Below are 14,601 nucleotides of genomic sequence, written 5' to 3'. Positions count from 1 at the left end.
TGGAAATGAAATCTTTCATACGGTATTGAAGCCTGTGATTAACATGTAGTAAACATTATGTTTTAGAAGTTTGTCATGTTATGGAAGGCAATTAAGCTGCTTTTTATTTTATGTTATTAATTTCGAGACACAGCTACATTTCTAAAACAGAAGGCTCTGTAAAATAGGAAAGCAATGCTTCTAGTTTTTGTTAGAATTCTCTTAGAATATTAAGATAATCATTGACATAAGAGAAGATGGTTGCTTTAAGCAGACAGTTGGTTGTTTAATATTAATGGAGTTTTTAAAAATAATCTAAGATAAATAAAAAATACAGTGCTTCAAATGAAGCATCTATAAAGCGACCAATATTTTTACCTGTGTGCTGACAACTTAGAGGTGTTTCTGAAATATGTTAATCATAGGAAAAGTATTCCTACTTGGTTTGCATACACCTTGAGTTGCAACTGACATGAACTGTTTCTAAATGCCACCTAAATGCAAATACACGCTACAAAGGTAACTAATGTTGTGACAGGCCTAAAAGGCCTTGTATTGCTGACCCCCCTGATTACTGAATTTGTGTTGATATTTCCAAGAGCCTGTCTACTCCATGAGTGCATCACACAACTGTTTGGGTTTTTAAATTTTATTCTCATTATCTGACTTAGTTACATTTTGCTTTTAAACCTAATGAATCAAGACTGCTTAGGCTGCCTGAATTGCCTCCAGCTTATTTTAATTTCTTTTAATTGCATTATTAGATCTCACTGTCATTACTAAAATGTCTGAGAATGCTCTTAGGTTCCCCTGGCAGGGTTTTTATGGGAGATGTGAAATTTAATTTTCTGCAGAAATAGTCTACAGGATGTCCTGTATAAGGAATTTTACCTCAAAAAGACGATGACAAAGTTGCAGAAAAGAATTGGTGACAGTTCCTTCTTCTGGTGTGCATTGTGTAATAGGAAGTTGATTATTCTGGGAGTATTGGTGAAACTGGTTTGGCTGGGTTCTGCAGTGTCATCTGGAGTGTGCAGGTGGAATGACATGACCTCAAATGCGAATTTTTAAGTCTTTTGTCATGGAGTAATAGAAGAACATATGTGCTATGAGTTTATTCAGCCTGGATCATAGTGGGCAGGTTTTTATTTTAAAATAGCTGCTGAAGTATTTTGACACCAAATAATTCTGCAGATGCAAAAATGTAAACAAAAGTAGATCATCACAGCTCCATGCTACAGTCTGCTGTTTTACCATTTCTGCTTTTGAAGTCATACTGATGATGGTGTCATTATTTTTAGAACCTTTTTACCTGTGAAGGTAACCTGAAATCTGTGTATTAATACCAAGCACACAAGCCTGATTGTGCAAAACAACATTCAGCCTGTAGCAGCATCTGCCTAAGTTGATAGAAAGGAATTGCAAAGGATCTGCTGAAGATCACTGGTACCAACAGATTCCTGAGAAATAGCAATGAACACTGAAATAATGGGGCATTTTTTCACTTCTGCACCCTCTCTGCAACTCTGAATGGCATCAGAAATGTTGCAGCAACCTGTTGCCCACGTGTTCAGATAAAGCAGGCTTAAGAAATTTGTGTTCTTCCATCTGTCCCACTTATTTTTTTTAGAGGTAGGAGGAGGTTATCTTCTACCTGATCAGTCCAGTGATACCATTCAGAGGCAGGCTTGGTAAGGAATTACATCCTTACAGTATTGAGATTAACAAATGGTTTGAATGGCCAGGATGAGATGAAGGTGTTGGAATTTCTCTGATTTTGTTGCTAGGTCTCAACAAACTGCACAGAGGATGGTGGTACAGACTTGACACATCCCGAACTTAGGTTTGGTAATTCTGTTTGTTGAATGATGCGTTGGAAGGATGTGCAAAAATACAATAAATAAGTTGGGTTTTGCTATTTCTCTTCTAAATTGGCAGAAGAATGGAGAATCCACTCCCTCACTCACCAGGTTAATGTGTGAGGGAAGGTGTTTCACGTGTCCATGGAGTGTTTGTTCCAGGCATGTTTATCTGGAAACATGGACACATTTCAGAAGCTGCTTTGACCTTGACTTTGAATGGTGTTAAATCAAAATGGTAATACTTTTCAGTGTAGCCAAGTATGAAAATTTAATCTTAAACCCCAAAAAATGGACATGTTAAGAATGCATGTGCTAAAGATTTAGTGGAGTGGTAGTCATGGAGTTGCCACTGTTTGGGATTAGAGCTCACTGTGTTTTTTCTGATCTTTACCATCTCTGCCAACACAGCTGGCAGCCTCCATGGAGGAGTTTATCCAAATGTAGGCTTATAACCTTTCATTTTAGGTGAAATGAAGTGGCTAGCAAGATTCATAGCCAGACATTTTAGGTATATAGTTTCATTTTTCAAAGAATGCCTCTTAATTTTTAGCCAAATGAAATATTTTAATTTCTATTAGTCCATCTTTTGTATTTAAGAGTTTCATTAATCAGGCTGACAGTATGAGATGTAAAGTTAATATTCTGTAATAACTTTTCACATTCTTCTTGATTTTGCTAAAAAAAAGAGAGCAATGAGGAATAAATGTGACTGGAGAAATGTCTCAGAAAGCACTTAGACTGCAAAAAGCCACCAGGGAGCTTGGGAAGACTGGGAGATGCTGCAGTGATTGCCATGGTGGCCCCTTTCTGGGAGGGTCCCCAGGCACTGCAGGGAGTCAGGACCACTCAGATGGGACTCTCAGCAGTCTGAGCGTGACCATGCTTTGACTCCAGGCATTTGCAGCAGTTCATGATACTTTAGTTGCATGTGCATTGCATGCACCATTTAAAAGTAGCTAAAATATGGACACAAAAGCTAAATACAGTGTGAAAAGGAGATGTATTGTCTAGGCTGCCATGCTTACATAGTCATCATACCCACATGTGTTTGTGTTTCTGTGAGTGTATATATAAACTCTCATACACACTTGCAGAAGCCTGGTAAGTGATTACCAGCCTTTAGGAATGTTTTAACCCTCTCATGAATTCTTTTGAAAGATATCTCTAAGAACTGTTGGAGTTATTAGAATGGGAGGTGTATTTAATGTACATAAAGATGTGCAAAAGGGGGTAGTTATTTGCATTCTGCTTCAACATAAGCATAATGCAGAAGTAGGGTAAAATTTAAGCTTTTATATAGATATGTGGGAGTGTTTTCATTGAGTAAGTCAAGCTCAGTATATTTTGTTGGCCTTGTTGAAAATGGCTGGGTTATGCCTTCATACGTTTATTTGCACACCATTAGTTGTTACATGCAGGGAGCAAGTGTTCAGCAGTAGCAGCCTTTATTTACAAGAACAATTGGCATGTAGTGTTGCATTAGAATTCCACAAACACTTCAAGCTTCATAAAGAAGCAGCCCTGCCTCTCTCATTTCCCTGGTAATTATGCTATTCCAGTGTGAAGGTGAGGAGTGTGGCAGCTCAGGGTGGCTGGTTAAACCTGTGCTTGCAGGGCCCACAGCAGGTCACGTTGGCTGCACAGGCTTTGTGAGCCCTGCTGAGTGATTCAGTGCAGCTCACCATCATCTCCTTTCCTCTGTGCAGTTTTTGAACCTCTCTCTTCTATACTCAGCTCATGTCTCTCAGACAGTGTGATGATATCATCTTGTCTGGTGGGGCCTGGGCTCAGGGCCTGCAGTTCTGGCTGCATATTTAAATTTGAAAACGCATGGCTGAGTTAGTTGAAAGAAACTAGATGGGTGTGAAGCCAAGTGTTTAAGGAATACAATGTAATTAAGACAAAGTTTAACAGTAGAAAAATGGAAGGCATAAGTAGCTTGAATACACATGAAGCTGTGGCCTTATGTTGGCTGTGTAAATATGACTCCTACAGCCTATTTTACATGTAGATTCTGTACTTAAATACTTGCATCTCCATAGAGATTAACCCTGCTGTGTGTGTCTTTATATTGGTGAGCCCTTGGTCTTTGCAAGCAGCTGTACTCATAGTTCATTATTAATTTTGTTCAGGAATAAGTTACACATATATAATCATATATAATCAAGGTCATGCAAGTTGCATATGTTGGGTGGTTGTAAAAGTAGTTCCTGTAGACAAGATTATAGTTTTCATGGGAAAAATTAGAAGAATGTCCACTGAAATGTCACATTTAAAGTGAAGGAAAAAATGTTTGAAGTATAGGAACCTTTTTTATTTAATTATGTAAGATGATTTTATAAAATAATGTGTTCCTGAAGCACTTGTAAAACTTCTTAGCAAAGGTTGCCCTAGCTGTGTCCATTCCTTTGAGAAGGGCTTTTTAAGAGACTCTTAACAAACCTGAGATTTTTTGCTCAAGCCACTAAAAGGATACTCTCTTCTATTTAAGCAATAATGATGTCATTGGGATGTTCTAAGATAATTTCCTTTGGAACAAAATACAGTTTCTAACACTGACAATTGGAGGAAAATGTAATGAAACAACACAGAATCTCTTGTGGAGTGAGTGTATTCATGTCAGATGTTTGGATGAAAACCAGCTATTGTATTTGAAATCACAAACCACTTTTAGAATCTGTGAGTATCCTTGTGTCTCTCAGCCACCATTTCTGTCAATACATAAAGATACAAACATCAAGAATTTGATAAAGTAGAAGAGTATATATAATAATATTTCCTCTTAGTGACTTTATTACTTTTTTTCTTGTTTTTAACCTTTTTTGCAAGTTTTTAAGAAAAGAGAGGGAAAATTGATTATTTTGTGTATATAGTCAACTCTGAAATAAGCATAAGATTTTGTTGTTACTTGCTTTTTGTATTTGAAGTTTGTAAATATTAATTGTAGTGCAGTACTGTCAGATGCTCACAAGATAACGCCAGTAACTGGATCCTGTTAGTGGCAAAACCCAACCTGTTCAGGAGCTTTATCTGAGCCCGTGTGGGAGCTGAAGGAGCAGCGTGGCACAAACGCACTCGGGCAGCTGTTTGTGCACAGGAGCCAGGAACAAACAAGGGCAGCTCCCCAGCTGCCTCCAGGGCCTTCAGCACTGTCCCATCTGCAGGGCTGGACTGCTCACTGCCCATCGTGGATTCCTGCTTGGACTGTATTTCATGTACAGGTTCACTTCTGGTTTAGTATACTTGGAATGTCTTTGATTTTGTTTCTGATTCCCTTTTGCTTATGATTTGGGAAAATATGGAAACATTACTTCAGTAAAGAAAAAGAGAGCTCTTAAATAATGATACACAGTATATAATGCAGTGGTAATAGCTTAGAATATTACATGAGAAATTTGGAGGTTTCTTAGCATTTTCATCATCAACAAAATTAAGTCTTTACTTTGCACTCAGTAAGTGAAGTTAGCAGGTCATGTGTTGTTTCCTCTAGGGATAAATCCTGTAAAATTATGACTACATGAATTCATACATAGCAGATAAAGAAAATTGAATATATGTATTATGTCCTTGTTTTCAATAAAACTCTGAAAATTTTTGTGACCTGAGTATCTGCCAAAATATGTTGTTGTTGACTTACAGCCACTGAAGCAGATTTTCAATTGGAAAAAAAAAAACAACCAACCAACAAATAAGCCAACAAAACCTGCTAGTTGTCACACAGCTCAAGCATTTGGCTGATCTGTCACATACTTTCATAGGACTAACAAGATGTTTTACATTTCAAACACTGAGACCTCCTCACACACAACATTTTTCAGCCAGAGGGAGCATGAACCCAGCTGTAGTGAGTGTATGAACCTCACTTCAAGGAAGTGAACAGTATCTTTCGCTCTAACTGCGTCTAATTGTTCCTTCTGCTGACAGTCCTTATTAAATACAGCCTCTTCCTCTCCTTGGAAAGGTGACTGCTAATGTTTTGTTTTGTTGGCTCTCTGAATAAGGTGAACTGAAACTGAAATTCTCCTCTCTAAGGCAGCAAGCCCAAAGGTCATCCAGTTTACTGTACTGCATTTTGGGAGAAATTAATAAAATAATATCTGTAATGCATAGTAACTGAAGCATGGCTGTTGGCTTTCACTAACAGTATGGAAGAAAAGTATTATTTGGGATTTTCATCCTGCAGGAAATTCTGACTTGTCATCTATACACAGCCATCTGAAATCAGAAAAGAGAGATTTCTTTCACGGAATAAAAATGAAAGCAATTAATTGAGAAATGTTGAAATCCTTCCTATAAAAAGGTATTTCTCTGAGTCAGTGTTCCTGGCTGGACTTCATGCTTCATTATCCACCCAAAGCTATATGACTCCCACACTTAATCACAGCTTGGTCAAAGGAGAAAGAAACCAACTCATATTGTGTTCATGGAAGGCACAGAGTTACAGGGCTTCTGGTGTGGGGGCTGCAATTCCTGCTCTCCCAGGGAGGCCTGCATGGGCCCCTGGCAGTGTGCAAGGCTGGGGGCTCCCCAGCAGCTGCTTTTCCCCATGGGCAGTGGTGGCAAGGCTGGGCCTGCTCCCAGCAGCTGCTTTTCCCCATGGCAGGGTGGCAGCTGGGCCTGGCCGTGCTGTCAATGTCCCTGCAGAGCCGTGCAGGGCTGGGTCCACAGCCCTGCAGCCACACTGGGGTGCAGCAGCTCAAAGCTGCTCCTGTCCCTTTGCCCTGCACAGTCACTAATGCACCTGCATGGGGGGTGCAGGGCATGCAGTGCCCAGTGCATTTAGACAGAGTGCTTTTGGAAGAATGTCATTTGCTAGCTTTTTGTGAAATATATAAGGCTAATTCTGCCCACAGTGGTAGGTCAGCCCTGTCTTGGATGCCGAAGAGATGCCTTGATTTGATCTTGTGTCTGTGTGATACCAAGTGTAATCCTTGCAGTCTAACACTGGTACATGGAGCTTTGAAAAATGCATTCTGTGTGGCTTGGGTTCACAGGAACTCCTGATTGTTTTCAAGTATAGAATTTGTCACCATATCTTTCCTTCCAACAAGTAGGAAGAAGAGATGGGACATGAAGTTTTTGGGTTGGTTTAAAAGGGAATGAATATTGAAAAACTCAGTGGTTTGTTTCTTATTGAATTTATAGAAATTTTAGGTAGGTCTTTGATGCTGACATCAGAAACACCAACAGCAATAATAAAATAAATCTGAGTAGTTTATTTTCCTCACTGATACCAGCAGATATAGAATGACACCATATGTAGAAATTCCATTCTTATAAGCCTTTTGAAAGTTTTGAATTTTGACCACTCAATAGGGAGTGGCAGTTTACAGACAGTGCTGGGGAAAAACAAGAGGTGACATTTTCATTGTATACTGTAACTATCATAATTTTCTTTCTAATAACTGGGAGGAGTAACTGCCACATTTGCTATAAATATAATTTTATAATTTAATAGAAAATTAATATAAATTTATAATATAATATAATTTGTAATTAAATTATATTAATTATAAATGTATATTAGTTTTATATAGATAAAAATTAATTTTATATAGATTAAAAAACTCTAGTATGAAAAAATATTAAATGGGAATAAGGAATCTGTTGGAAAAATGGCAGACTGTTTTCAGATGCCATTCTATTGTTGGATATTGTCAGTTTGCTGTTAAATGAGTTTTACTGTCTTTTTTTACAGCCCCATATCTAGAATTTGAAAATTTCACTTTTCTCCCTTCTGCTCTCTGTAAGCAGTAGATCAAATAAATGTATCCTACTGCAGAGGTGTCTCCCCCACGGACTAAAAGGGACAGCAGCCCAGGCCCGTTTTCCTTGGCAGAAGCAAATTGTGGGTAGGATTGAGAGTGATGAAGTTTCCCCTCATACTTGCAAGGCGTGTTTGTGAGAATGTTTTCCATCAAGTGTGAAACCATTACAGTTTTGGTCCTCCCATGAATTATCCTGTCTGTTTCCTTTTCTTTACTCTCACAGTGTGTAAGTTTTCCTTCCTCTTCTCTCGTAAAGTTGTTTCCTGTCCTTTTTCCATAACACTGTCATTTATTATTGACCTAACACCCACTTTGTGTGATGTTGCTGATACTTTCTGAATAGTCAGCTGCACAGCGAATCCATTATTTAGCTTGGAGAGCAAGCTCAGTGTTATGTAAGGCTGGAGAACAAATTTTATAGTTCCTTCCTGACATTTTGCTGTGCATGTGAAATATCTGAAGTAAACATTCATAAATTGTTACATCCTGCTTTTTCAAAAAAGACAACTGCTCAATAATGCGGGCCATGAGGATTTTTTTTTTTATGGTAATAAAAATTTGGAAATAATTTACATGGAACGAAATATCATTTGTAATTTAGCCTGAAATAGTTTAAAATTTTCAGAATTCTTAAAGTTCTCTTCTCCAAAGAGGAGATAATAGGATATGTCCACATCTTCCTTTAATGAAAAATCTTCGGTAATGCAGTCTTAGGAGACTCAGGATTGTGATATTGGATGTGGGGGAGTTCCTGGTTTTCTGACATTAAGGGAGCCAGGGAGGAGTCCTAGAGCCATAAAAAAGTCAGGTCTCTCATTCTCCATATTCCCTCACTGGATGGGTGCAAAAGGAGCAGCTGTGTAATGGGAGGCAATACCTCTGAAGGGTGTGTGGCTCCTTCAGGGGGCCAGGGGACATATCCATTGGTGGGACAGTGTGTCCCCCCATGCTGGTCACCATCTCTGCCTGCACTGTCTGTCTGTCTGTCCCGAGCAGCTCAAGGTGGGCTGTGCTTTGTGGTGAGGGTGTGTGGGCAGGATACAGGAGAGCAAGCTTCCCATGCAGAGTTTGCCATGTAACAGGATTGGGAAAGCAATTTTTCTGAATAAATCTGCCTTGTAGATTTGGCTCAAGAACTGCAATGGGTGGTGGAGACAATTCCGTGCCTTTGTGATGCTGTAATGTTAAGAAGGGGAGAGACATGTCTGGCACAGGAGGATGTTTCTCAAAGGAACTCCTTTCTGTTTGCAGGGAGAGCAGCCAGGGTTCCACATGACAGAGGTTTCCTTCATTGTGAGCAGGTCTCACATAGCTCCTGGTAGCTAGCTATAAAGTAGCTGTGAAAGGAAATGTTTTTAAGGAATTTAAAAAAAGTTTTTGACCTGTTAAACCTTCAGTGTTCATCTCCTGTGGCTCTTTGTTGAGTATCATATCACCACTGTACAACAAAGTGCTACAGAAGAACATGCAGAGTATTGGATTTTCAGGTATGAAAACCTCTGCTGACAAGTTCTCTTTATAAACAAAAAATGTCATAGTTTCTGTTTTTGGCAAAAAGAAGTTGTTCAGAAAAATGGAACCATTTCTGAGGAATGATAAAATGTGGGACTTCCATAGCCACTGAAGTCAGTTTTTAAAATGAGTGTTCAAGCACCTTTATGAAGTCTTACTTTAGGAAGAAATCTCAAAACTGAAAGGCTTGAGGAGCTTTGAGTGCCAGTTTTGTTTATTTGTTCACAGAAGTTTTTAAAGGTTGCTATCCCTGACAATGAAGTTAAAACACAAATTCAGTTTGAAATTTTCTGCTCACCTCAAGCAGTCCAAGGCCATGTTGCTGACAAAATATGTGATCCCATCGTTCTGTAGTACCTTACTTGCTGACCTGACAGCAAGATGCTGATGATTCTGTGTCCTTGGCTGTATTATCTGTTTTAGCAAGTAGAATATTTTCAAAAGAAAATAATTAATTGAACTAGTCTTTTCTTACATCCCAATTAATTTGTATGTGATGTTGTATAGGAGACAGGAACTGGTTTCATAATAGAATGGCAGTCGTTCACCTATTAATAGAGTTATTGCTTCTGTCTTCTGAAAATTGTATTTTTAAACTCTGAGATAGCAATAAAATTACTAGCAAGGCAGTATTGCTTGAAATTTAAAGAATTACTTTGGTGGAAAACCTGGAATTAGAACTTATATCACTCTCTATTTCAAAAAAAAGCTTCTTCATTTTTTTAAGTGACTACAAGTATGTAACAAAGAGCCACACAAACAGGGAAATTGCCTTCCCGGCTGCCATTGAACTATCTAACCTCTTTTCATAAGCTGGAGAGTAAACAGACTGTTTTGTCATAACATTTGAGGGCTTCAGCAGCCTTAGAGGAGATTAAAAGCGGGCAGTTGGAGCTGTCAGGGCCCCCAGCTGTCAGCTCCTGCCCTGGATCCGATGGCAGCATCTCAGTCGGTCACAGCTCGGAGCACAGGCTGATTTCATTTACCCACTGTGCCAAGCTGAGGTTTTCCGGGGCTGAGGTGTGCACTGAGCCAGCAGAGGTTTCAGATGTTCCCATTTGTGGCAGGGTGACATCTGTCAGAGGAGTGGGGCAGATGGGAGAGGAGCAGCTTCAGCCCTCTGCTCCTGCTCTGGTGCTGTAACGCTGCCAGAGCCCGAGGTGTGACTGTGCAATGCGTGTGCAGGAGAGTGACTGTAACTGTCATTAATCCATTAACATCGTTTCAGGATTTCCTCAGAAAGGCTGCGTGTGATGAAAGCCACTAGTGCTTTTTCTTTAATTTAAAAATGCTTACAAAATTGCAAAACCACTTTATTGTGTCTTGTAAAGCAACTGTTTGATATTATGTAGTTCATGTGAGTATTACACAGCTTGACATCCTATAAAATAGAAATTCTATGTAAAACCTTCAAATATCTGAATAGTAAGGTCATCTGTCTTTTCTTGTTGGTGTCATGGGAATTTATAAATGTAATCTTTTTTTTCACAGTTCCAGAAAGATAAAATGTGTTATTGAAAAAATTTTTTGTTTAGCTCTTTTATTTCTAAATGTTTTCTCCTTTTGTACAATAAAATTAAGAGTTTTGTTAGTACAATACATGTGAACAAGACAAATACACATACTTCTTTATGGTTTTAGAGACAAATGAAACACATTAATTTAAGGTAGATTATTAACCTAAATATTGATTCCCCTATATAGTAGGTGAGTTGGTGTTCTGTGGTTACTTTTGAGGAGATGGGGGTTGTTTGGGGTTTTTTTTCTGGTTATTTAATATTTTTAGCAACTTAAACGAGTTTGAAAGGACTGCTTTTGCAGTCACCCCCAAACAGACATATTGTAATTGTATTGCAATGTATTGCTTATTTGTTCCTTGTGCTGATTGATATAAATCCTTTTTATTTTTTGGCTTTTAGGTTTATTTTTATTGACTTCTTTTTATATTTTTTTAGTTGTTGCCATTGTTGAAAAATTCAGATAAACTTTACTCTTTTTTAGATCTGCTAATACAGCTTGAAGGTGTAGTGTGCAGTTCCATATACTCCTTAGTTTGTATTGGGGGCATTTCTAATCTGGCTGGGATTGCTGAGTGGGGAGCTTTTAGCAAAGATGTTCACACACTCCTCCACTGCAGATGAGCTACCAACTGTGTGTAAATCAGGGGTTTCTCTCAAAGGCTCACATGTGAATGGGCCATGTGGGACTTCAATTTATAAGCCTGCTGCTGAGGAGGAGCTGGAGTTGGTTTTTAGAGAGGAAGAGGTTTTTGAGGGGAGCTTTCCTGCTTGGATTGAGTAGAAATTAATGTACTGTGAACATTGAGCCAAACGTTTTCATTTGCTGTCAGGAAAAAATGAGAAGTCTGCCCTTGACTGGAGTATCTGAGGGAGGTGCTTCATGCTGAGATAGACAGGAGAGTGAAACTGCCTGCAGAGGCTTGTTTTTCCATGAGACATCCTGTTGTTTTGCTTTCCTCTTGCTGATACCATCGCTCAGTGATCTGGGGTTTGTCAGGCCGCAGTGATGACTCAACTCCCCAGCTCAGTTCAAAAGTTTATTCCCTCCAGGTTGTGTGTCAGACTCTCAGTCCTGTGTTCCATTCTTCTATAGACACACTCGTACTGTCCCTGCACTGCCTCTGCCCACAGACAGTTGGCTCATAATCTGCAACAGACTAGAGTAAATCTGCCTGCAAACCCAGCTGTTAGAGAAAGAAAGAATGGCATTTAACATTAAAAACACAGGTAGGGGTGAATTTATTGTTTTCTAGATTGAAACAGTTTTGGCACATATAGGCTGGAGTTAGCATTCCTGTTGGATCTGAAAAAGGCACTGTCAGCCTTGGAAATACGAGCAGTGTTTTTCCATTTTTGTTGCTCAGCAAGTATCTTGTTTTAAAATAGCAACTGGAGTTTTGTGAACAAGCTTGCATTTGGGAGATGTAGGAAAGGTTATTCTTAGGGATGACAACGAGATAATAAATGAAAAAGTTTCTTTTAAGATGTCCTTAGAAACAAGTGTTGAAACCCAAGTATGTAAAAAAGACAACTCAAAGGAATGAGGATGTTGACCTTCCTTGCAGTGCTTTAGTTACCTGAAACTCATAAAACCTTAAACTGCTTGGTTGTGTTTTGCTCTCCTGGGCTGATGTTTAAATGTTAAATGGCTGGTACTAAATGCTGGCTTTAAAATGGTTTGTGAAAGGTACAGTCTTCTTACATCCTGATTAATTTGTATGTGATGTTGTAATGACTTCAGGATAGGAGATAGGAACTGGTTTCATAATAGAATGACAGTCGTTCACATATTTAAAACTTTACCAGAGTCATTGCTTCTGTTTTTTGAAAATTGTGTTTTTAAACTCTGAGATGACAAATAATTTCCACTTCTGGGTAGTGGAAATACCCAGAAGTCATGCTTTGGCTCAACAAAATTGTACCAGACTTTTTTATATTTAAAATAATTTGATTCCAAAGCAATGAGCACAAGCTCTGTGAAGGTAACATTCGTAAAATGACATTACATTGATCAGAATGTGTCAGTCTGACATTTGTCTTTGTACCACAGTGTATTCGCTTTGGGCTTGACAGAGCTTGGATATTGATTTCCCTGCGTTATTGCCATTAGTCTTCATTGTCACATTGAATGGTAGAACAAAATAATTAATGAAATAATCTAACTTGCTTAAAACAATGAGAATTTTGTCATTTTTCTCCTGTTCAGATATAATCCTCTGATAGACATGGAGCCATATTTTGCTGGTTTTAAGCACATGCAGCAGGATTATGAAGTCACTCTTGAACTTGCAAGTGAAGAGACTCAGAAAACTAAAAATGCACTAAATTCTAGGACGGGATCTTATGGTGTCAGCATTAGAGTCCAAGGAATCGATGGACATCCTTACATAGTACTGAACAATACAGAAGGATGTTTGCCAGAAAATCCTCCTCCTCCTGGAAAAGAACAGCAGGTCATTCCTCAGACTGTGCACAAGCCAGCCCTGGACTCCAATACTGCTTTGAAGTTGGACGACAAAACCAGTGACCATACAAAGTTTGCTGGAACACAGCACGTGCAACCCTCTATGCCTAAAAAACTGCAGATAACCAATGTCCATGAAAAGGATAGTGGAATGCCAGATTTTAAAGATGAAACTATAAAATCCTCAAATTTGTTGAATTTTCAAAGACATCCTGAACTTTTGCAGCCATATGATCCTGAAAAAAATAACTTGAACATGGATAATTACCAGTCTTCTCTATGCAGTAAATCTAAGTCTTTTGCAGATGAAAAAACTGAAGCAAAGCCTTGGATTTCCTCATCTAAAGTAGTGTCCCTACAGAAAACAAATACATACCTTGCTGAGTCAACCAAAGCAAATTCAAAAAAAATACATCTGAGCAGGTCAGTAGAAGATGCAAATAAGCAGCTGCAGGATTGTCCCAGCAGCACGATCAGCCCCAGTGAGGTGTGTGTTTCAGAGACACTCTCACCTGCAGCAGGGTCCCCCTGTGTTAGTCCCACTGCTTACCCCGAGACAAAGAAGCCCAGACCAGATGTTCTTCCCTTCCGCAGGCAGGATTCCTCTGGGCCGCTGCTGAATGACTCCCGAAGATCCTCGTCCTCATCAGCCACTCCCACCTCTGCCAATTCCTTGTACAGATTTCTGCTGGATGACCAAGAGTACGCCATCTACGCGGACAACGTGAACCGCCACGAAAACAGGAGATACATTCCGTTCTTGCCGGGAACTGGTCGTGATATTGACACTGGCTCACTTCCAGGAGTAGATCAGCTAATTGAGAAGTTTGATAAGAAAGTTGATGCTCACAGAAGAGGCAGGTCAGGGAAAAGGAACAGAATTCATCCAGATGACCGTAAAAGATCAAGAAGCGTTGATAGTGCCTTGTCATTAGGAGCTGATGTAAATTCAGCTTATTTAGGTGAATTCAGTAAGAGCTTGGGTAAGTCAACTGAGCACTTGCTGAGACCATCTAAAGTTTGCCTTCACAAGCAGTTATCCAGAGATCAAAAGTCGCCTTCCAAAGAGACGAAGATTTCTGCTCGAAGTGTTGGAAAACTGCAAATGCCCACTAAAGACACCCAGAGCAGCAGTTTCAGCTCTTTGCAACACCATAAACAGAATGGAGCAGATACAGAAAGCTTGATGGGTAGATCAGCTACACTCCCAGGACACAGTAAGAGGGAGGAAGTTAAAACAGTAACTTCTACTTTGTTGTTGCCAAACCGAGTTGGAATTACACCTGAATCAGGAGCCAAGAAGATTTCTGTAAAAACATGTTCATCCGTCCCTAATATACAGGTAATTTTGAGTTCATTCTTTAAGCTATCCTTTGCACTTTGCACATGAAAGCTGCCCTGTTGTTAATTGTGTATTTTTCTGGTCTTCATTAGAACAAACTCCCATCATACAATAATTCCAAATGGGATTGTTCTGGAGAAATGTAAATATAATT

The 14,601-nt window shown here is 39.1% G+C and overlaps 1 protein-coding gene across 4 annotated transcripts in view; it reads left to right on the top strand.

Moving 5' to 3' along the window:
* The window catches only part of CGNL1 (cingulin like 1), a 55,735-nt gene that overhangs the window by 1,832 nt on the left and 39,302 nt on the right, over positions 1 to 14,601 (top strand). For all 4 annotated transcript variants that reach the window (XM_064722291.1, XM_064722290.1, XM_064722293.1 and 1 more), the window contains exon 2: positions 12,848 to 14,447. In XM_064722291.1, the coding sequence (XP_064578361.1) occupies positions 12,867 to 14,447 (1,581 nt within the window). In that variant the 5' untranslated portion in view covers positions 12,848 to 12,866. The remainder of the gene's footprint in view (positions 1 to 12,847; positions 14,448 to 14,601) is intronic.

Source organism: Zonotrichia leucophrys, chromosome 10 (genome assembly GCF_028769735.1).
Source record: "Zonotrichia leucophrys gambelii isolate GWCS_2022_RI chromosome 10, RI_Zleu_2.0, whole genome shotgun sequence".
Classification (NCBI taxonomy): Eukaryota; Metazoa; Chordata; class Aves; order Passeriformes; family Passerellidae; genus Zonotrichia; species Zonotrichia leucophrys.
This window is presented reverse-complemented; position numbering and strand designations above follow the sequence as displayed.